This window comes from Mesoplodon densirostris, chromosome 3 (genome assembly GCF_025265405.1).
Source record: "Mesoplodon densirostris isolate mMesDen1 chromosome 3, mMesDen1 primary haplotype, whole genome shotgun sequence".
In the NCBI taxonomy this organism is placed as follows: Eukaryota; Metazoa; Chordata; class Mammalia; order Artiodactyla; family Ziphiidae; genus Mesoplodon; species Mesoplodon densirostris.
Window position 1 is genome coordinate 27,517,701 of NC_082663.1, and position 24,304 is coordinate 27,542,004.

Consider the following 24,304-nt stretch of genomic DNA (forward strand, 5'->3'; position numbering starts at 1 on the left):
ACCGGGAAGGTCGAGTGCACGCCCCGAGTGGGCGCATCAGGAGGGAATGTGGCTGGAGTGAGAAAGAAGTGAGAGTCAGCGGGACCTAGGGTGGTTTTTTTTTTTTTTTTGCAACGAAACCACCAATTTCCAGGGCCACCTCCTTCCTTTAATCCTGTTGTTTTTTGCACGGCGTGGTGTGTGTGTGTGTGTGTGTGTGTGTGCCAGCGCGCGTTTCTTTACATTCAAACATATTTCCATTTTTAAAGCCCAGAACTGGAAAGAGAGCTGCCGCGTGCGGGACCAGGGAGAGGCGGGGACCCCGTTACACCCAGGTGGCGGTGTAGCGCGTTGGGGGCTCCCGCCGGTACAGAAGTGAGCGACTGTGGCTTTAAGGAAAAGGCCCAGGTCTGGCGGGGAGCGGGAGTTAGGGACAGGGGAGGGGGTGGGAAGAGTAGGGGTGCGGGGAGGAGTCCTGATGTAAGAATGTTAATGAGAGGCTCCCCTAGCCCAGCCGCCACCCCCCCCCCACCCTCCCCACCCGCTGGAAATACAAGCCGGGCCTCGGCGCGCCTTGTGTGGTAACACGCTCAGCCGCTGCCACGCTATTTAAACGCGGGTTATGGATCCAGGAACCGGCGCGAATCAATGAGATCAAACGCGAGGGAGATGCACCGTCAATTACAAGCACTTGGACAAGTCTAACTTTTTCTTCTTTTACAAATACGCTTTCAAAAGCAACCTTAGCAATGCCCAAATAAGAAGCCACCTCTAAGCAAAATAGTATATATAAAGGGAGGGCGAATATATATATTTATAAAAAGTATATATATAAATATATTACAGGCGTACAGGTTTACACCCGGTGAATTTTTTTTCTTTTTTTTTTTAAACGAGTGGCATTGCAGAGGAGGACTCTTCCTCTCTATCTTTTGGCGAGTTAGTGAAGGGGGTATTCTGTTTTCTTAGAGCGCCCAAGGGGGCGCAGGGACCTCGGAGAGAAGAGTGGGGAGGAAAGAGGAAGGGTCGGTGGGGGGCAGAGGGCGAGTCCGCAGCGAGGGCAGGCGCTTTCCTGCGGCACGATGCCGTCCCTGCTGGTGCTCACTTTCTCCGCGTGCGTCCTGCTCGGTTGGGCGTTGCTGGCCGGCTGCACGGGTGGCGGTGTCGGCGGGGGCGCGGGCCCGGGCGGCGGGCGCCGGGAAAGAGAGGCGCTGCCGCCGCAGAAGATCGAGGTGCTGGTGCTGTTGCCCCAGGACGACTCGTACCTGTTCTCCCTGGCTCGGGTTCGGCCGGCCATCGAATACGCGCTGCGCAGCGTGGAGGGCAACGGGACCGGGCGGCGGCTTCTGCCACCCGGCACTCGCTTCCAGGTGGCCTACGAAGACTCGGACTGCGGCAACCGCGCACTCTTCAGTCTGGTGGACCGCGTGGCGGCGGCGCGGGGCGCCAAGCCCGACCTCATCCTGGGGCCTGTGTGCGAGTACGCGGCGGCGCCGGTGGCCCGGCTAGCGTCGCACTGGGACCTACCCATGCTGTCGGCCGGGGCACTGGCAGCCGGCTTCCGGCATAAGGACACGGAGTACTCGCACCTCACGCGCGTGGCGCCCGCGTACGCCAAGATGGGCGAGATGATGCTCGCCCTGTTCCGCCACCACCAGTGGAGCCGCGCCGTGCTGGTCTACAGCGACGACAAGCTGGAGCGGAACTGCTACTTCACCCTCGAGGGGGTCCATGAGGTCTTCCAGGAGGAAGGCTTGCACACGTCCGCCTACAATTTTGATGAGACCAAAGACTTGGATGTGGACGACATCGTGCGCTACATCCAGGCCAGTGAGCGAGGTGAGCAGGAGTGCGCCTCGGGCCCCAGGCCCTAACCCAACCGCTCTCCGCGGCTCTCCCTACACGCTCGTCCGCTCCTCTGGGGACCCCACTACCCGCTGCGGCACTGCGGACCCGGGGAGGGCGCGTGCGCTTGGACTCGCCGGGCTGTGCGCTGTCTGGCTGCGAAGACCTTTGACCATCATCCATGGCTGTGGTGGGGTGTACGTAGAGCGTCCCGGGGAGGTGGTGGAGCCTGGGGGAGGGGCATGTGAGCCCGCAACGCGCTAGTGCTCTGGTCCAACAGGTGCTGTCAAAGCTCCTGGGTTTTTTCTTTCTCGCTTCCCTGGCTCCGGCGCCGGGCTTGTGGTTAGGGGCTCACTACGGGTGCCCTTCTCCAACCAGGGTCTGAAAGCGTGACGAGGCCGAAAGAACTGGTTACCCGGTCTTTGCCGACGTCCGCCCCCTCCGAGTGCGGAAGCGTACGCTCTACAGCCGACGCTCCGCCTCACGGTCCGCTCCGGTCTCCGGGTTTCCCGGATGCTCCTCGCACAGATCCCGGCTTTCTTTTAAAGGCTCATTGTATCGCCCTTCTCCTTCCTCCTCTGGCCCCTCCAGCCGCTTATGAACTGGCTTCTGTGGTTTTCATCAAAAATGCCTCGCAGTGTCTGGACTCTGGCGACACTCACTGCCCCCGGCGCGGTCGGCATCGCGGTCTAAAGCGCCGGCAGCTAGACTTTGCTAGAGCGCGCGCGCTGGAGAAGCGGGCGCTGAACCTGCTTTCCGCGTCCCCCCGCCCCCGCCCCCTTGTAGTTTTCTCCGCGGGTCTTTGGGGGTTTGAATAACCACCAAACTGGCCAAAGAGCTCAAGGTTGAGGGTAGTGTCTATGGCTACAGGGAATGGGAGGAGAAGTGGCCGGTCACGGATATATAATCGCGGAACCCCCCAGTGCGGCTGCCTCATTGTACTGCAGAGTAGACCTGCGGGATGGCGGGCGGAGATGCCAGCAGAGCGCAGCTCCCTCCTTACGGATGTCAGGTTTGGGTGCATAACGCTCAGGGCATCCTGCCTGCTCCCGCTCGGCGCGCACGCGCCTCGATTGTCGGTGGGGTGCAGCCCCAGCAAAGCTCCCCACTACCGGACGCGGGGAGACGGAAGGGGAGAGGGGCCCAGTACCCCACGCGGGGAGACGGAAGGGGAGAGGGGCGGAGCCAGGCGCAGGGCTAGCCCACGACTTGGCACGGCTGGGCACCTGGGCGCTGGCCGTGGGAGACAGCGCAAGCGGAGGCAGGGGGCCTCAGGAACATGTGAGGGTGGGTAAAGGTTCCAAAGAGGATGGCGCTGCGGTCATCCCCCTTCCCAGTGTGACTACTTCGGACTCGGAGTGAACGCACTCTTCAGAGCGAAGAGGCGGGAAGTGTTGACAGTGGGGATGCACGGCCAAGTTTTGAGCGTTCGAACTCCAGGCTGTCTGCGCCGAATTCCTGCCAGCCAAGCAGGCGGGGCGCCGGCTTTGCTGATTATGAAAAAGGACACTTGTATACAATGGCTGCGGATTCGCCACGCCAGGCTGAGAAAGCCACATCTGCTCTCCCACTCCCAGTCCCCAGGTTCCTGCAGACCCCTGCAGACCTCGGGCTGCTCTAGCCCCCGAACCTGATTATTCAGCTCTCGCTCTCGAGGGCTTGGAGCTAGGAGTTGGACACTTCCCAGCTTGGGCTGGGGATGGGGGTGTGTCCGCCTACGGGCGAGATCCGCGGTCTGCCAATGCGTCCGTGATGCTACTGCCCTGAAGGTCTCGATGCCAGCGGTGATCTCCTCGCACGTGGCCTGGGATTCGTGGCCGAGGTCAACCCAGAAGAGGGCAGATCGAAGCCACCGGGGGGCCCCTCAGCCTCACAAGGGTGTGGCTGAGCCAGAGGGTAGGGAGGGCGCCAGGGCCCTAGTGGGCCTGGGGGCTTCAAAGAGCTTGGGCTGCAGTCTTGCTGCTGATTATTTTTTAATTCCGAAAGCCTCGTAGATGTTCCCAAGCCTCTTTACTTTCCACCCCCCCCACCGCCCCAAGTTTGAATCTAGTGGTGAAAGTTTGCTTGACTGACCGGTATGTTTTACAGGTGATAAGGTTACCATTCTTACTCTAAAGTACATTTCCAACAGTGACTTGGCAGTTGTTCAGAAATATAAAACAAAATAATTTCTCCCCTAAGCCCTCCTCCCTCCCCTGAAATTCCCTACTCTCAGGAGAGAAAGCTGCTTGATAACAAAGCTCTCTCTGGGGGTCTTTTAGTTTTACTAATCACCTTTATTTCACCATAAGTGGTTAATGGGTTAAATAGGGGTCCAGTACAAGGATTTAGTGGAGTTTGAATTTTCAGAGCTCTTGGCCTGGCTGAGGCATTCACTGGGAAGGGAGCTTGGGCTGCCATAAACCTCTGTACCTCAGGCTCCTCAGGTAAAGTGGGGGGATGCTGGGAGGAGTAAATGAGCTATCTTACAGGAATGCCCTGAAACAGGGCAGATGCCTACTGAGTGCTCAATAAACCTAGGTTTTATTAGAGTTGTTATAATTATTTTATATATATGGTGATAATTTCTTTTACCAGAAGGTGAGACCATGTCAAGGGTGAGAAGCAGACCCTCTGGATCTGGCGGCTGCACTCAGCTGCTGCAGGGCCTGCCCAAGTCACTTACTTTCTCAGAGGCTGAATTTCCTCTTCTGTGAAACTGAGGTGGGTTGAGAATCAGGCCTCTTCAGACTGGTATTTGGTGGTTCTGATTTCTGCTCACTCAAGTGTAAAATGGAACTGACTCTATTTTTGTCTTTGAAAATTCCATATTAAATATCATAGAACTAGAGAGTCCCTCCCTTTTTTTTTTTTTTTTTTTTTTTTTTTTGCGGTACGCGGGCCTCTCACCGCTGTGGCCCCTCCTGCTCCGGACGCGCAGGATCAGCGGCCATGGCTCACGAGCCCAGCTGCTCCGCGGCATGTGGGAACTTCCCGGACCGGGGCACGAACCCACGTCCCCTGCATCGGCAGGCGGACTCCCAACCACTGCGCCACCAGGGAAGCCCGTCCCCCCCCCACCCCCTTTTGAAGATAATGTTTTTAGCATATTTTTGGACTTAAGTTCATCTTTAAAATCAGATCACAAAAGTTTTAATCTCTCTTTTTTTTAAAAAATTAATTAATTAATTAAGTTTTTGGCTGTGTTGGGTCTTCGTTGCTGTGTGCAGGCTTTCTCTAGTTGCAGGAGCAGGAGCTACTCTTTGTTGCGGTGCACAGGCTTCTCACTGAGGTGACTTCTCTTGTTGCGGAGTACAGGCTCTAGGCATGCAGACTTCAGTAGTTGTGGCACACGGGCTCTAGAGCGCAGGTTCAATAGTTGTGGCACACGGGCTTAGTTGCTCCACGGCATGTGGGATCTTCCCGGACCAGGGCTTGAACCCATGTCCCCTGCATTGGCAGGTGGATTCTTAACCACTGCGCCACCAGGGAAATCCCAAAAGTTTTAATCTCTTAAAGGGTAAAAGTGATAATGCCACTATCTCTAATAATAATATAACTAAAATTTCATTTGGCTTTGTGTGTGCTATAGAATGAAAAACTGAGGGGTATTATTTATTCTTCTTAGGGATTTACTATCAAAATCAATAATGAACATTTTTTTCTCTCATGTTTTTAGCTAACATATATCACTAAAATACACACACCTGAGCATATATTATTTTTAAAAAGTCAACTACTACCCTCAATATTCTATACTCAATGATAAATTTATTTTTAAAAAGGGAAGTTTAAAAATAAATATTTTTTTAAGCAATAAAAACCAGCAGTTGTTTTGTCTGTACATCTCATAAGATGCAGAGCTAGAAGTGTGTGCACACACATTTTTGTATGAAGAACTGTAGTTTTATCTTTTCAGTTATTAATATGTCATTATTCTTGGCCTGCATAACAACTGTAGTGATAACAGTATTTAATCAGTAGAAGAGTCATTTATTTTTAGAATTAGGCTGGGGTAAATGACAGAGAGGTTGGTCAGAGTTTTTAAGCAAAGAACCCATGATAAATGTAAAATAACTAATTCACAGCAGGGGGTAAAAGGAGCATTGTAGGCTGCAGTGTAGAAATTCTGAAAGCCTTTGGAGTAGATGGAACTTTGTGAACAAAAAAAAAATAAAGGTGCAGTCTCTATTTTGCAAATGAAACCTATTGCTTATGTAAAGTAAAAACAGCCAGAGAGAAATATATATTTTTAAATAATAGATTTTATTTTTATGAAAGTTATACAGCTATGTAGTTTAGAAAGTCAGAAAATGACACAAGTCTTACTAGGAACAAGAGTTTTCTATCTCCTGCTCCCCATATCTCACCTCCCAGAGGCAACTATTTTCAACTCCTGTAGCTATGTCTGAAGGTATTTGACTTCATACCTCTAAATAACATTATTTTTTATTTTTTTCAGGTTTAGATCTTATTTCTTGCCATCCCAGGGGAAGATAGTGATTTAGTTTTCTTCTACTGCCTGTTAACCACACACTCAAGCTTTCCTTCCAGTCACCCTTTCAATATGATTGTGTCAGGATTTTTTTGGTTAGCTCAGTATTCAGTGTCTGTATTATTATTACCTTCTAAATGTTATATGTAGTTGAGCCATATAAGCTACTACAATGATATTTCTTTATTGCCCTTCTTGTTTTCCTTGGGGTTAAAACAATAGTCTATTTTTGCTTAGTTTCCTATGAACTTATAACTAAATCATCTACCAATTCTCTATTTTAAGCCTCCTGAGTTGCTCCAGTTTGGTTATTTTCTAAGCATACCACATGGTTGCCACTCTGGATTCTTTCTTCAACATCCTCTGCAACTCTATCACCTCTCCCTTTTGAGCTAGATCCCTATGTGTTCCTCTTTCTTGGTTTATGCCCTTCTTTTGATGGAGCACATCCTCTAGGAGCTTTCTGAGAAAGGATGGATGAGAGCTAAAGTTTGAGACCTTTCATGACTGAAATTTCTTCTTCCTACCCTTATACATAATTATAGAATTCTAGGTTGGAAGTAATTTTTCCTCAAAATTTGAAGAATTGTCAATTACATTCCAGTGGTGCTATTGGAAAACTTGATTTGATTAGGATTCTTGACCTATTGTTTGCTATTTGCTTTTTTTTCTGTAAATTTTTAGAATCCCCTTTTTCTCCCAGTGTTTTTGCTTTTGTTTTTTTTTTTGTGGTACATGGGCCCATCACTGTTGTGGCCTCTCCCGTTGCAGAGCACAGGCTCCAGATGCGCAGGCTCAGCAGCCATGGCTCACAGGCCCAGCCGCTCCACGGCACGTGGCATCTTCCCGGGCCGGGGCACGAAGCCGTGTCCCCTGCATCGGCAGGCGGACTCCCAACCACTGCGCCACCAGGGAAACCCTCTCCCAGTGTTTTAACATTTCATTCTGATTGTACTTCTGTGCCCATATTTTGCCATATGCCCTTTAGGGTATTGAAGTGTAAGTCTCTTCTGTTCACAAACTCATGTCTTTTAGTTCTGAGAAAATTTCTTAAATTAATTCTTATATCCCCTCATTTTCTCTGTTCTCTCTTTCTACAATTTGTTTTATTTGGATGTTAGGCTCTCTGATTTGGGACTCTGTTTTTCTTATCCCTTTTCTCCTATTTACCACCTGTCTTTTAAAAAAAAAGTTCCTCTTACTTAGATGTTTCTTTGGCTACTCCCACAGTTACTATTGAGTTTTAGTTTTAAATTTCTGCTGTCATATTTTCAATTTGCAGCACATGGCATATCTTGTTTTGCTTCCATGGAATAACCTCTCTTTTCCCTTGTAAGTTTAGAATTAAATAGAAGATGGATGCAAGAGTCAGATGGAGAATATGAAAATGTCATTTTTATTATTGATAACCTATTGGAGAACATGGGTTTAGATCTGTTGCCAAAAGTGCCTGCCTGCTATTACTTCCCCTCATAATTAGGCAGGGTCATCCACTAAATCACAGGTAGTGCTGCAGGCCCCCCTCCAGGACAGGCCCCTTACTACAGGGTGAAAGTTGCCCGTAATGTGTACTCTCTGCAAGCAGACACACCCCAAAGAGGAAGGAAGAAAGGGCTGAGTCCAGTATGCCCAGTTGTCTTTTCCAGACACAGCAATCAGACAATTCCCTCCTTCTCCTCCCCATGGGAATGGGGGGAGAGGGACAAATGAAGGCACATGGGGAGATGAAGAGTGTCCTTCTGTTAGAGGTTGCTCCAAATGTAAACCTGAAAGGGGGAAAGGGTAGCACCCTAACTCAGGTATGCTTCCTGGATTGTTTTGGGATCTCTGAACTGACTTCTCTAGCCACCCCTTTGTACTTCTCTCTGCTATTCTTAGAGTGATTGCAAGAACGTGTTGCAGTAGGGAGAAGCCACTTAACAGAAGACATTGTGGGAATCAGATAGTGGAGGGTAACATGGAACATCACAAGTTCTTTGGCAAGGAGGAAAAGATAGAGCAGAATGATGAAAAGTCTACCCAGAAACTTGGAATCGCATCATCATTTCCTCTTCTAGAAGTTTAACAATTTGACCAAAAAAGTTAGTACCGGGCTTCCCTGGTGGCGCAGTGGTTGAGAGTCCGCCTGCCAATGCAGGGGACACAGGTTCGTGCCCCGGTCTGGGAAGATCCCACATGCTGCAGAGTGGCTAGGCCCGTGAGCCATGGCCACTGAGCCTGCGCGTCCGGAGCCTGTGCTCTGCAACGGGAGAGGCCACAACAGTGAGAGGCCCGCGTACCGCAAAAAAAAAAAAAAAAAAAAAAAAAAAAAAAAAAGTTAGTACCTATATATTTAAATATATATTTAATATACTTAAATATACTTAATATATTTAAATATTTATATATTTAAATATACTTAAGTATAGCAGAAATTATTTTAATTGACCTCCACTTAAGCAGCTTGCAGCATTAGCTGAAGCTCTCCTTTTCTCTATAAACTTCATTGGCTGTTGGTGAACGCTGGTAGCTGGTATACTTCTCCCATGTTTGCCAGCACATTTCTCATAAATCTGTGTATACCAGTTGTACTTATTATTATAAGTATGCAAGTTAATTAGTTATTATGTAAACTGATGAAACATGAGTAAGAAGAGAAAGCTATTTCAGTGAAAACTATTTTAAACATTCCATAAGATTGTATAGAGGCATGTTGCTAAAAATACTTGCTGTTGAATTAGGCATGAATGAAAAAGCCCTAACAGATTAGGGAACATTCTACCAATCTAGAAGGACTCTGCATTCTGACTGCTCGGCCAGTGTCTTTGAGTGCTTGCTCCAACTTAAACTGGGCAATAATGTGCACTATGGGTTTGTTTTGTGGAAGAAAGACAATACCTGGCCCATGAAGATGGGAGTTAGGATTTCATTTTCAGAATTGGACCACATTGTCCACACAAAACAGATGAGATCTACAATAATTCCAGTCTGCTCAGATAGGCCCAGTGCTGCTCTGGGTCACTCTTGCTTGGTCCAAGCAGGTACTGCCATTTAAAGAAAGAATGTGTCTATCACAAGGGGTTGGTCTTAGGGGTGATGGGAAGAGAGAGGAGGAGAAGGGCCAGGGCTGTAACAATAGAAAAGAAGTGATAGAGAGGCCAGTGTTGGGCACAGCCCATCCAGGACTTGGGGAAGCCTGTGCTCTGGCCTGAGGACACAGCCTGTTCAGGCCTGGGCCAGGTGTAGCACTTAGATGGATGCTTTGGGTTATCAAGACCTGATGTCTTTGGATGCTTGAACCCTGCAGCTGATCTCCCTGATTCTGACTTCATCCCCACTAACATCCTTCTGCTTATAATTTGGCTACTCAGTGAGCACTCCCAGGTCTATGTCGGCACAAACATGTTTGTGACCATTTTGGTCCTCGTTGATATTAATCTTCACTTCAGATTATCTAAAAATGTCTGAGTTAGGTTATCAGGATTCTGCTCCCCCAAGCAATGACTCTACTCTTTATGTGGTGACAGAATCAGGTTCTGTGTCTTAGGTTTAGAGCCAGACTCTGGACTATGATCAAGTGATCAAAAAATGATGAGGTCTGCCAGTGGAGAGTCAGCCAGAGCTTCCTGGACCCTCCTGGTGATGCCCACCCTTGGAATCCACACTCTTCAAACTTGTCCTGCCTTAGCCCAGGCTGTTTTGTGAGACACCTTGGCTCTTTTGTCATGTAAAGGACTAGAATCAAATCGGAGCTAAAACAAGTGTCTAGGTCATAGTGAGCAATCAGGAGTTTCTTCAAAAGCTTCCTTACTGAGACATCTTGCAATTTGACTATTTATCCGAAATATATAACTATATTTCCAGGCACAAACAACACCTACTCCCACAGTTATAAATCTTTCGGAGTTTTGTATTGTTTTAAAAACTTGTTCTGCAGACTTTTAGCCTGTCCCCTGAGCCCTTTTGTCGTAAGAAATGTCAGAGTCATGATCTAACACTCTGAATTAACCTGTGCAGTCAACGAAATGTCAACAAGCTCCTGGCCCTTCATGCAGGCTGCCAAGGAGGCTTTGGCACAGCCTGAAGTTTGTTCTGCATCTTTCAGCACCCATGCTTTTACAAAGAACGTACACAACCTGCAGGGCTGGCACGCATTGCGATAATGTGGTTATGGCACCCAGGCTTCTCCTCTCCTCCGTGTGTGCAGAAAAGCACTGCGGGCACTGGCTTGGGGGCCAGGGGCCATCAACAGTGATCAAAATAACTGGATGGAGGCCAGGTCCCCACTTCCCTCTAGTCCGTTGCAGCTCTTACGTGGCAGGCGACACTCTTCTGCAGCTGCTTAGAGCCTCTCAGCTCTGACAGTGTGGCTGTGAACTGAGAGCACGTGGGGAGGGACCTGGAATCTTGGTAACTATTTCCTATATATGTTGAGACAGCTTGAGAAAAAGGGTTCTACATTCAGCCTGCAGAAAGCCTGTAGCACTCGCTGCATCCTCTGATTTGCCAAATGAAAGCTTTCTCAGGAAAATATGTTTACTATGCTAGTAAAAGTATAAAAAGCAGTTGACAAGCCTCACTATCTTATATTGGGCAAACCTGGGAATTTATTTGAAGTATTTTTTTAAAGAAATTCATTTTGAAACAATTGTGTATGTTTGGAAAAGATGTAAGAATGTATAAAGCACCTCCTATAGCCTTCACCCAGATTTTCACCAATGGTTAGCATTCTGCTGCTATGCTTTGTCATTCTAATCTCTCCCTTCCCTCCCTTGCCCCTCCAAATATATACACATGTACATATACATGCACAAATATTACTATCTTTTTATGAACGGTTTGAGAGTAAATAGAGCTCTCATGCTCTTTTACCCCTGAAAACTGAAGTGTGTGTTTCCTAAGAACAAGGACATTCACTCGTATAACCACAGTAGAATTATGAAAAGCAAGAACTTTAACACAAACACAATACTATTATCCAATTCACAGACCTTATGCAAATTTCTCCAGTTGTCTCAATAATGCCCTTTATAGAAAAGCTTTTATTATTATTTTTCTAAGGTCCAGGATCCAATCCAGGACCACACACTGCAGTCAGCTTTGTTTCTCTAAGTCTCTTTTAGTCTAGAACATTTCTTCAGGCCATCTTTGTTTTTCATGAAAGTGACCACTTTGAAGGGTGCAGGTCCACTATTCTATACACTGTCCCCCAAGCTGGGTTTGCAGCGGCTTCCTTCTGATTAGATTCAGGTCACCCATGGTGAGGTTTGGGGCCCGGGGTGTGTTACACCAGGGGACTCCTGAGTCTGCTCCCATGGTGGGTGATGTTGACGTCCATCACTTGGTTATGGTGGCGATGGATAGCTTTCTCCACTGTCAAGCTATTATTCTGCCCTTTGTAATTCATGAATAATTTGTGAGGATTCTTTTTTTTTTTTTGCGGCACGCGGACCTCTCACTGTTGTGGCCTCTCCCGTTGCGGAGCACAGGCTCCGGACGCGCAGGCTCAGCGGCCATGGCTCACGGGCCCAGCCTCTCCGCGGCATGTGGGATCTTCCCGGACCGGGGCACGAACCCATGTCTCCTGCATCGGCAGGCGGACTCTCAACCACTGAGCCACCAGGGAAGCCCTGTGAGGATTCTTTAGGACTTTAACCGTGCCCTGCTCCTCGTCAGATGCTGTCCTCCGTGCAGGGGCGTTTCACGCGTCTGTTTGTTCCTCCCTGCAGTGGTGATCATGTGTGCGAGCGGCGACACCATCCGGGGCATCATGCTGGCGGCGCACAGGCACGGGATGACCAGCGGAGACTATGCCTTCTTCAACATCGAGCTCTTCAACAGCTCTTCCTACGGTAACTCTGCCTTCGGTTTCCCCTCCCACTGCCAGGTGTCAAAAAGGGATTGTCAGACAGCGCCAAAAACTTGAGTCATCTCAGTAGATTTGATTTCCATAGATAGGGTTTTAGAAATTTGTGATTCTGAACACTCCCACTTCTCATAAGGTCTCAAGCTTTTCTTCTCTGAGAACTCAGAGCACAAAGTTACCACCACCTGTGATGCCAAGGGACTTGGGGGAGAACATAGCTCACTCCAGCACTCTAAAGGATCATAAATCCAGGCCCTGAGGACCCCTCCCCAGTGCATTTCCAACTTTGGGTTGCCACCATGATGGACTGCTGGAATAATTTTAGAGAGATTTGGGCAGAATTTTTAGTAGCATGGAATAGACTCGAACACATCAACGTAATAGAACATGTCAAAGTGTGTCACACATAGCATATGTATGGTTTCATACAACTTTTATTTTAGGAATACGATTACATGTCTGTGTGTATATATTTATGCATGTTACACATGTATTTGTAATGGGCCACAATGTCAAATAAATAAAATAACCATTACTGTAAATCGAGGTAAAAAATTTTGAAAGGTGCTGCTCCCAGCCCCTCCTCCTTCCAGATTACTGTCTCTTAGCTTCTCTTATGAAAAGTTGGGTAGCCACTAACAGTTACAATCGAAAGCATTTAACTCCTTAAAATGGATCTGGGGAAGTTCCCAGGGTTCCTGTGATGGAGAGTGTTCAAGGAAGTCATCAAGATCGCGGGTATAAAACATTTTCCCCAAATGTGGTTAGGGCTCTCTCTGAAGTAAACAGTGTAGGGCTATGGAACATTTTCTCAAGTACTGCACATTGGCAGTTACAGGGGAACTGTAAGTGTGTGTATCACGAACAGCATGTTCATGCTGAGCTCCACTTCTCAGTTATCATGGTCGAGATATAGTTAGATGGGATCTAAACCTTAAAGCATATGCCTCAGTTTCCTGCTCTGATAAGCTCCTGGCTTAAGCTGTAGATCATTGTGCATAAACGTAGTGAATCACACTTCTCACGGGAATAAAGCAAAGTTGTTGAAGTAACCTCTGCTTCCTGTAGCGGATAAAATTGAAGATTTGAGGCTTGCAGGATAAACACCCAGTTTCCCCCTGCTTGCTCCCATCACTGTCTTTCCCCCTAACTTTTTTTTTTTTTTTTGTGGTACGCGGGCCTCTCACTGTTGTGGCCTCTCCCGTTGCGGAGCACAGGCTCCGGACGTGCAGGCTCAGCGGCCATGGCTCATGGGCCTAGCCGCTCCGCGGCACGCGGGATCCTCCCGGACCGGGGCACGAACCCGTGTTCCCTGCATCGGCAGGCAGACTCTCAACCACTGCGCCACCAGGGAAGCCCTGATATGCCATCTTTCTTAATCAGTCTTTTGTTTTTTAATATTTATGTTGTTTCCAGCTTTTTGCTATAAGAGCAATGCTATATTGAGTTGCCTTGCCATGTGCATTCATGTGTGCACATACATACACACGTATGTATGTGTGTATAATCTGTAAGACAAGCTTCTAGAAGTAGAATTCTGGGTCAAATGTTACATGCATTTAAATTTTGATAGATATTGCCAAAGTTGTCCTCTAAAGAGATTTGCCAATTTACATTTTTGCAACAGTGTATGAGATATTTTGTTTTCCTGCACTTCTGTCAACCCTGTATCATTTAACTTTTAAATTATTTTACTTATTTGAATTTCTTTTTATGTCCATAAGCAAAGTTTTGTAGTTTTCTTTATTTGAATTCTGCACCATTCTTGCTGAGTTCATTCTTAGACATTTTATGTTTTTTGGTTGTTATTATGTTCATGACCTTTTACTATTATATTTTGTAACTGTAGTTGTTATATAGAAAACAAGAATTCCACATATTAAATCCTCTGTTCTAATAGATTTTCTTAATCACTTTCAAATAATAACAATCGTTATTCCTCCTTTTTTTTTTTTTTTTTTTTTTTTTTGCGGTACGCGGACCTCTCCCTTCTGTGGCTTCTCCCGTTGCGGAGCACAGGCTCCGGACATGCAGGCTCAGTGGCCATGGCTCACGGGCCCAGCCGCTCCATGGCATATGAGATCCTCCCAGACCGGGGCACGAACCCATGTCCCCTGCATCGGCAGGCGGACTCCCAACCACTGCGCCACCAGGGAAGCTGTATTCCTCCATTTTGATAGTTGAATGTTATATTTATCTTTCTTTTCTTACTGCATTGGCAGTAGCCTCTAGAATAATATTATATAACAATGGTGATACTTAATTTCTAATATCTTGTCAGAAGTAGATGTTAAAATATTCTTTAGTTTATTAAGTGTGGTTTTAAAAATTGGAAGTGAGTGATGAGTGTTATCAAATACATTTTATCTGTACTTTTAATAAATTTCCTAGTATTGAGCCATTATAGTATTCTTCTAATTAAGCATAGTTTGTCATGATTTTTTTAGAAGTACTGCTGACTTTAAGTTTTTAGTGTTTTATTTATGATTTTTGAATCTATACTCTTGAGATTGGATAGTTTTCTTGCCTTTAGGTGGTATTATCAGATTTTAATATCAGGTTAATATTAGCTTTATAAAATTAACTGGGACACTTTCCATTGTTTTTATGCTCTAGAACAGTTTATATACCATAAGAATATTCCTTGAAATATGGAAACAATTCAACTCTCTATCTGGACCTAACTTCTTTTCAGAGGTAATTTTTGGAAAATTAAAAAACACATCTATTTTGAAATAATTTTAGATGTAAAAAGAACTTAAAAAAAAATAGTTTGTGTATACCTTTTACCCAGATTCCTCTAATGTTAACAATTTAAATGGGCATAGTACAATGATCAAAATAAGAAAATTAACATTAGTACAATACCACTGACTAAACTACAGGCTTTATTTGAAATTTACCACCTTTCCTCCTAATGCTCTTTTTCTGTTCCAGGATCCAATCCATTTAGTTTTGTGTCTTCTTAATCTTCTCCAGTCTGTGATAGTTCTTCAACCTTTCCTTGTTAGTTATGACCTGACACTTTGGATAAGTCTGTTATTTTGTAGAATGTCTCTCAGTTTGGATTTATCTGGTGTTTTCAAATAAGTTGAGTTTACACATTTTTGGCAAGAATACTACAAAAGTGGTGCTGTGTCCTTCTCAGTGCAAAATATGAGTGCATAAGAAGTCATGTATTTGTATATACATATGTATATGACTTATTATTGGCTTTATGTATATATGACTTATTGTTGGTGATTTTGGGGACAACTTTTTAAAACTTATTTTTCCATTAGTTCAGTTTTTCTGCTTCTTGAAAACTGAATTGCATGGAGTTATACAATGTACTCTGATACAATCTACCAAATCCCTGGTTTTTCTTTTTTTAATTTTTAAAAATTTATTTATTTTATTTTATTTTTTTAAAACCTTTTTACTTTATATTGGAGTATAGTTGATTAACAATGTTGTGATAATTTCAGGTATACAGCAAAGTGATTCAGTTTTACATATACATGTGCCTATTCTTTTTCAAATTCTTTTCCCATTTAGGTTGTTACATAATATTGAGCAGAGTTCCTTGTGCTATACAGTAGGTCCTTGTTGGTTATACATTTTAAATACAGCGGTGTGTGCATGTCACTCCCAAACTCGGTAACTATCCCTTCCTCCCACCCTTTCTTTCTGGTAACCATAAGTTCGTTCTCTAAGTCTGTGAGTCTGTTTCTGTTTTGTAAATAAGTTCATTTGTATCATTTCTTTTTAGATTCTGCATATAAGCGATATCATATGATATTTCTCTTTCTCTGTCTGACTTCACTCAGTATGACAATCTCTATGTCCATCCATGCTGCTGCAAATGGTATTATATCATCCTTTTTAATGAATGAGCAAAATGCCATTGTATATATGTGCCATATCTTCTCTATCCATTCCTCTGTCAATGGACATTTAGGTTGCTTCCATGTCTTGACTATTGTAAACAGTGCTGCAATGAACATTGGGGTGCATGTATCCTTTCAGACCATGTTTTTCTCTGTATATGTGCCCAGGAGTGGGATAGAGGTATCATATGGTAGTCCTATTTTTAGTTTTTTAAGGAACCTCCATACTGTTCTCCACAGTGGCTGTATCAATTTACATTCCCACCAACGGTGTGGGAGGGTTCCCTTCTCTTCACACCCTCTCCAGCATTTATTGTTTGTAGATTTTTTGATGATAGCTGTTTTGACTGGTGTGAGGTGATATCTCACTGTAGTTTTGATTTGCATTTCTCTAATAATTAGCGATGTTGAACATCTTTTCATGTGCCTCTTGGCCATCTATATGTCTTTTTTGGAGAAATGTCTATTTAGGTCTTCTGCCCATGTTTTGATTGGGTTGTTTGTTTTGATGATATTAAGCCGCTTGAGCTGTTTGTAAATTTTGGAGACTAATCCCTTGTTGGTCACATCATTTGCAAATATTTTCTCTCAATCTGTGAGTTGTCTTTTTGTTTTATTTATGGTTTCCTTTGCTGTGCAAAAGCTTTTGAGTTAAATTGGGTCCCATTTGTTTATTTTTGTTTTTATTTCCATGACTCTGGGAGACAGATCAAAAAAGATCTTGCTGCAGTTTATGTCAGAGAGTGTTCTGCCTATGTTTTCTCTAAGAGTTTTATAGTGTTCAGTCTTACATTTAGGTCTTTAATCCATTTTGAGCTTATTTTTGTGTATGGTGTTAAAGAGTGTTCTAATTTCATTTTTTTTTTTACATGTAGCTGTCCAGTTTTCCCAGCACCATTTATTAAAGAGACTGTCTTTCCCCCATTGTATAGTCTTGACTCCTTTGTTGTAGATTAATTGACCATAGGAGTGTGGGTTTATTTCTGGGCTTTCTATCCTATGCCATTGATCTATATTTCTATTTTTGTGCCAGTACCATACTGTTTTTTAAAAAAAATTTATTTATTTTTGGCTGCATTGGGTCTTCATTGCTGTGCATGGGCTTTCTCTAGTTGTGGTGATTTGGGGCTACTGTTTGTTGCAATGTGCAGGTTTCTGATTGCGGTGGCTTCTTTTGTTGTGGAGCATGGGCTCTAGGCTCACGGGCTCAGTAGTTGTGACTTGCAGGCTGTAGAGCACAGGCTCAGTAGTTGTGGCTCATGGGCTTAGTTGCTCCATGGTATGTGGGATCTTCCCAGACTAGGGCTCAAACCCATGTCCCCTGTATTGGCAGGCGGATTCTTAACCACTGTGCCACCAGGGAAGCCCAGTACCATACTGTTTTGATGACTATAGCTTTGTAATATAGTCTGAAGTCAGGAAGCCTGATTCCTCCAGCTCCATGTTCTTTCTAAAGATTGCTTTAGCTATTCAGGGTCTTTTGTGTCTCCATAAACATTTTAAGATTTTTTTGTTCTAGTTCTGTGAAAAATGCCATTGGTAATTTGATAGGGATTGCACTGAATCTGCAGATTCCCTTGGGTAATATCGTCATTTTGACAGTATCGATTCTTCCAATCCAAGAACATGATATATCTTTCCATCTGTTTGTGTCTTCTTCAATTTCTTTCATCAGCATCTTATAGTTTTCAGAGTGCAGGTCTTTTGTCTCCGTAGGTAGGTTTATTCCTAAGTATTTTATTCTTTTTGATGCGATGGTAAGTGGGATTGTTTCTTGAATTTCTCTTTCTGATCTTTTGTTGTTAGTGTATAGGAATGCAATGGATTTCTGTGTATTAATTAATTTTGTAACCTGCAACTTTACCAAATTCATTAATGAGCTCTAGTAGTTTTCTGGTACCATCTTTGGGATTTTCTATGTATAGTATCATGTCATCTGCAAACAGTGACACTTTAACTTTTCTTTTCCAATTTGGATTCCTTTTATTTCTTTTTCTCCTCTGATTGCCATAGCTAGGACTTCCAAAATTATGTTGAATAAAAGTGGTGAGAGTGGACATCCTTGTCTTGTTCCTGGTCTTAGAGGAAATGCTTTCAGCTTTTCTCCATCGAGTATGATATTAGCTGTAGTTTTGTCATATATGGCCTTTACTATGTTGAGGTATATTCCCTCTGTGCTTGCTTTCTATAGAGTTTTTATCATAAATGGGGCTGGATTTTGTCAAAAGCTTTTTATGCATCTATTGCGATGCTCATATGGTTTTTATTCTTCAATTTGTTGATGTGGTGTATCACACTGATTGATTTGTGGATTTTGAAAAATCCTTGCATCCCTGGGATAAATCCCACTTGATCATGGTGTATGATCCTTTTCATGTATTGTTGGATTCAGATTGCTAGTATTTTGTTGAGGATTTTTGCATCTATGTTTATCAGTGATATTGGCTTGTAATTTTCTTTTTTTGTGAACATCTTTGTCTGGTTGTGGTATCAGGGTGATGGTGAGCTCATAGAATTAGTTTGGGAGTTTTCCTTCCTCTGCAATTTTTTGGAACAGTTTCAGAAGGATAGGTATTAGCTCTTCTCTAAATGTTTGATAGAATTCGCCTGTGAAGCCATCAGGTCCTGGGCTTTTGTTTGTTGGGAGTTTTTAAACAACAGTTTCAATTTCAGTGCTTGTGACTGGTCTGGTCATATTTCTGTTCTTCCTGGTTCAGTCTTGGGAGATTGTACCTTTCTTAGAATTTGTCCATTTCTTCCATGTTGTCCATTTTATTGGCATACAGTTGCTTATAGTAGTGTCTCATGATCCTTTGTATTTCTGTGGTGTCAGGGTTTTTCTGATTATATCCCCTTTTTTTTCCCTTTTACAGCCTGGTTGCTTAGGCTTTGCACTCGGCTGTCAGCCTGCCTGAGAGTCTGTGCCATGTACTAGCTCTTGGCAAATTGACATAACCCTGCCCTTCCCCTGCAAGTCTTAGTTTCTTCTAATGATAATAATAGTACTTATCTCATGGCATCAGGCTGAGTAATAAATGAGGTAGTGTATGTGAGAGACACAGAAAGCTTCTTGGAACATGATGAGTGTTTAGTAAATGTTCACTATATTTACTATTAATTTTAGTTTACTTTGACCATTACATATAATACTTTAAAAATGATAAGTTAAGTTTGTACATTTTCTTGTGGTGCAGTTTTATAGCTTGATTTAGGCCATACATTTTTTTGTTACTAAATTAGTCAACTTTTATCTAGTACATCCTAAGGACGTGGGTGCATTAGGAATTATATCTGCCTGCAAATAACCAAGACTTCCAGCTATAGTAATTTAAACAAATGTAGAGGTTTATTCTCTCAACTGTAAGAAGTGCAGAGGTGGGCAGTCCGGGGCAGAATGATGGTTCCATAATGTCATCAGGGATCCAAGCTTCTTCTTGTTTTCTGCTCCCTCAATCCTAGTGAATGGCATCCATCCTCAAGATCATGAGATAGTGGCTAGGATTCCAGGGATTGTGTCTTAATTCTAGGCAAGACAGAAGGGGAAAGATGAGAGGCAAAAAGAGATCCTTTTCAGTTGACTCAGTTCTGTTTGAAGGGCTCTCTGGAAGCCCCACTCATTAACTTTCGCTTATGTAACATTTGCTACCCGTGGTTGGGAGGGGGGCCAGTAAATGTGTGCTTTTAGCTGGGCTCACTGCTACCCCACATCAATTCAGGAATCTGTTACTAAGGGAGTAACAGAGAGAATGGGTGGGAGAATGGATGTGGGGAGGTTTGCTGCAGACCCTGAAGCACTTTTCCTCTTCAGAGTAGAAGCAGTAAATAGAATCTTATGGCAGGCACAGTGACCTAGACCAAGGTTCTGTTGTCTGTCGCTCATAAAGGGCTTTCTCTGAGATTTTTATACTCTAAGAATCAGATATATGTTCATGAAAAGTTCTCCAACATCCTCCTCTCCCTGTGCTTCGTCACATCAAAGTCTACACCAGTTCTAGAAAAAGGTTCTGTTTTAAATAATACTTGAGATTGTTTTTTTAAGAAAACATATTGATAGCATGTCCATATTTACTGATTATTAGATTGTCATGGTGAGCACTCAGAAAAATTCTCAGATCTGCCCCAATTATATTGTTACAGGAGTTCTGAATATATTATGAGGGAATTCAAGTGATGGAAAATAAGATTGAAAGGATAGGTTTTAAAAAAATCCAGAGTGAAGATGATATATATTGTGCTGCAGAGTTTTGAATAGCACCTGTTGGCATTTTCATTCACTGGCATTATGTTCTTTGGATGTAAGCTAGGTGGAAAGTCATTTGCGCAATCTTGTCTGGGAATGTAAGGTTATTGTAGAGCTTTCCTGACTTCCTGAGAACACAGAGGCACTCATTAAGGTGATGATGGGAGTATTCCAGGGCTGGTCATGCACATAAATTACTTGACTCGCTAAAAGTAGAAAAATGGCAGAAAAAACTGGGGGAGGGTTGGATTTATATTTTGCTATTAAAGTGATATATTCATGTTATAGTCAGTTTAGGGTGGTGAGAAAAGAGAAGGAATTCTCACACAATCTTTCAACTGTAACAGTTGTTAAACCACGTTTAGACACTTCTTCTTCTGATCTTTCTTTCTCTGTTACTTTTATTTTTAACATTCTTGTACTCCACTGAATTTGAAGTTTTAAATCTTAGAACACACCAAACTTTGATGAGATGAATGAGGAACAGGCACAGCACTGGAGTTTGGAGACTGGCTTGCGTTTGAATCCTGCTTCTATTTATTAACCAAGTGACTTCAGGCATGTTAATCTCCTTGAGCCTCAGTTTCCTTATCTGTAAGATGGGGATCATACTTAAATATTCCTCATAGAGTTTTCATTAGGATTAAAGAATGAAATGCTCCAGGCAAAGCCATTCACAATGGCATCGCTCAGTAAGTGGTCCTGTTATCACTGATGGGAGAATCTGGACCAGCCTAGCTCAAGGCAAGCAGGTAACTCCTGGGTATTTGGAGAGGTTGGGGTGAGGCAGGATGGACAATCCTTTTGTCTCACTTAATTGGCTTCCAGAGGGCAAGAGCCACATACTCTGCAGCCAGCCCAGGTGTGCTCCAGGCATCATTTTTTGGATGTAGTCTGTGATGTCTCAGCTCCTCATTCAGCGCACATTTACCGAAGGCTTTCTATGTGCTGGGTCCTTGGTAAGTACTGAGAGCTACAGGATGACACAGTTATCCCAGTACTGACGGCTCTCACCAGCTTCCTGGCCACAGGATTGCCAAGCACAGGGCTTGGTGCTGAGCAGGTTATTTCCTCTTTCACAAATATTCTGTACCCTTCTCACTCTAAATGCAAGCTTGGGGCTCCATGATGTTTAAAACCAAACCAAACAAAGAAAGCAAATTCACTTTCCCTTATTCCTGAAACAACTGCAAGCATCACCTTCTCTGCCCTACTTCTCATTAGCTGACTTCTTTCTCCTCTTCTTAATCCCTTGCTCAGGACCATTGTAAGAGTATGACAACAAGACCCACCACTCCTCTGAGAGTGTTAGGTCACCGCTGACCCTCTCATCACCAAAGCCACCAGCCTTAGTGCAGACCGTGCCTACCTGCCTCTAAAGCAGTGCTGTCCAGGGGAACTTTCTATGATGCTGGCTGTGTTCTACTCTTTGCTGCCCAGTACAGGAGCCACTGGCCACATGTGACTATTGCACATTTAAAATGTGGCCAGTGCAAGAGAGAAACTGAAATTTTAATCTTATTTAATCTTGAGTAATTGAAATGTAAGCAGTCACCCATGGAGCTAGTGGCTGCTATAGTAGAGCTATATACAGCTCTAGTCCTTGCTATATTGTTTCCATCCATTTCTTTCTGGAAACCCTGTTTGTCTTAGCTTTGGTGGCACAGCATTCTTCGGGCTTTCTCTTAGCTCTTCTGTCTCCTTTTAGTCCTTTGCCCACTAAAAACAACGTCCCCAAAGTGTGTGTGCTCACCCTCCACCCTCTGCTTCTGGGTACTAAGTATAACACATATGGATGTGGCATCCAGCACTCTCTCTAGCCCTCACCCCTCTTGCTGGCTTCAGATCCCTTTTTCCAACCCCAGCCTGGTGCTGCCACTTGGGTGCTCTGTAGTCAGTCACCTTGGATTGACCATGACCCTAACGGAAATCACTGTCATTTCCGTGTCCACCTAACCCCTCCTCCTCCCTCTGGCTCTGCTATTTCTTCTGACAACCATTTGCTTTTCCTCTCTGGCATCACTGGTGACGCGTGTCCCTCTCGGCTGTCGTTCACTCCCTCACTCTTGTAGAGTCTTCAGATTCCTCTTGCACAGCCCTCTGCATTCATTCTCAAGGGTCCTCCCTCTTTTTATGATTATAAAAGCAATAAATATACTGCTGAAAATTTGCTAAAGTCAGAAAAACACATAAAAAAAGAAAAGGAAAAAAAGAAAAGATGCCTGTAATTCTAACCATCTGGAGAACCATGTTCAATTTTTTGGGAGGTGTGACTTCCCACATATAACCGCTGGTAACCCCTTGCCTGGATTACTGTGGCTGTGAGCCCTCAGTGTCTCTCCAGTCTAATCCATTGCTATTTCCCAAGACATGAGTCTGATAATGTCATTCTTCTGTTCTGCTCGTAAATCTCCAGAGGCACCCAGTGCCTGCTGAATTAAACTTGTCCCCACTGATGGGGCATCATGCCAAGCCGACCTCTGCTTTTGCTAGGGTTCAGTGGCCCCGAGAGGTTACTGACACAGTACAATAAGAAACACACACAAAGCAGGAAGTCATAGTATTGGTTATGGTTGTGACTAGATACCTATTTAGTTTGGCTTACATTTACTAAGCACTTTTGTTTCCATTCTTCTTTCTTTCTTTTTAAAAATTTTTGTTTGTTTTTATTTTCTGGCCATGCCACGTGGCAGTGTGGGATCTTAGTTCCCCGATCAGGGATCAAACCCATGCCCCCTGACCACTGGACCACCTGGGAAGTCCCTTCATTCTTTTTTTCTAGAAAACGGAACTCCAAGATCATTACCTTTTAGATTGTGGTAGACAGATTTATTGTACTGTATTTCACTTCTTTCAAATTAAAAAAATTTTTTTTTTCCATATTAGTAACTAAGATAGTTGCTATTTCCAGTTCTATGTGTATTTTCTAATTACACAGCATAATACCCTATAGGGTTATTTCCTTTCTTGTGCCCGGACGGGACTCTTACCCAAAGCCGAGGAACTCTGACCCTCTTTGCCTAAGAAACACCATTCCTGCTGATTCTTGATACCTCGAGTCAATTAAAAAAGAATCAATACATATGGATTGCACACCTAGAAGAAATGGGTTCCTTCATGGGTTGAAGATGGACATTCTTAGAATTTGGGGCCTTGCTGGCAAATGGATTTGGCCCCTTGACAAAAGGCTGCGTTGTCCATGTCTTGAGCACCCAGAGGGGTTGGCCCTGGCCGATGACAGTTCCACACAGCTCACTTGCCCTCTGAGCAAGCGCTGGCATAGCTGTGGCCTCACTGGGGTTTGGGAGGTTTCATAGTGGAGGAGGAGGAGGAGGACTTCATCAAGTTTTGTTCAGTGGCTTGAAATTTACTCTTGTGCTCATTGCGAATGGACCGAGCCCTTAATGAATTCTGTCCTTGACTGTGTCTTATTTATCTTTTAACAGCTCCCTGGCACATACTAAGCAATTAATAAATGGCTGCTATTATTAGGATTATGATTAAACAGATGCCTCCACAAACAAATTCTTTGTCTCTGCCTTTTCTCATGCTCCAGACAAAGGTTCCCAGCTGCCCACTGGATGTCATATACGTCTGCACCTCTGCCCGTGCTGTAGATTCTGCCAAGCATGCTTTTCCATCCTCTTCTCCTCTTATTAAAATCCTATTCACACATTTAGGGCCAGGCTGATGCCTCCTCCTGGCATGAAATTTCCCTCTTTGGAGCTGGTTACCTCTTCCTCTGTACTCTGCGTGGTTTCCATGTACCACCCCCCGCCCCGCATAGTAAGCTAACTGTTACCCTGTAATGACTTCAGGTGTTTACATGCCCATATCTAAATCCCTCTCTTGAAGGTGGTGGAGACGGTTCAAAACACTTATGATGCCCCCTGTGCTGGCTGTCACAGAAACTTGCACGTAGTTCAGTTAATCCTTGTTTGTCTGATTTAAGCTATGATAGAAATTCCAAAACCACCAGCTCTTAACTGAACTTCTTCTGTAAGGGTAGAGCAAGGGCCACGGAGCCCTGGCTGCACATTCCAGAAGCAACC

General features: G+C 44.2%; 1 protein-coding gene across 2 annotated transcripts in view; it reads left to right on the forward strand.

Moving 5' to 3' along the window:
* Positions 1-532: 532 nt before the first annotated feature.
* Positions 533-24,304, forward strand: part of NPR3 (natriuretic peptide receptor 3) — a 77,558-nt gene continuing 53,786 nt past the window's right edge. For both annotated transcript variants that reach the window (XM_060092766.1, XM_060092767.1), the window contains exons 1-2: positions 533-1,818; positions 12,007-12,129. In XM_060092766.1, the coding sequence (XP_059948749.1) occupies positions 1,062-1,818; positions 12,007-12,129 (880 nt within the window). In that variant the 5' untranslated portion in view covers positions 533-1,061. The remainder of the gene's footprint in view (positions 1,819-12,006; positions 12,130-24,304) is intronic.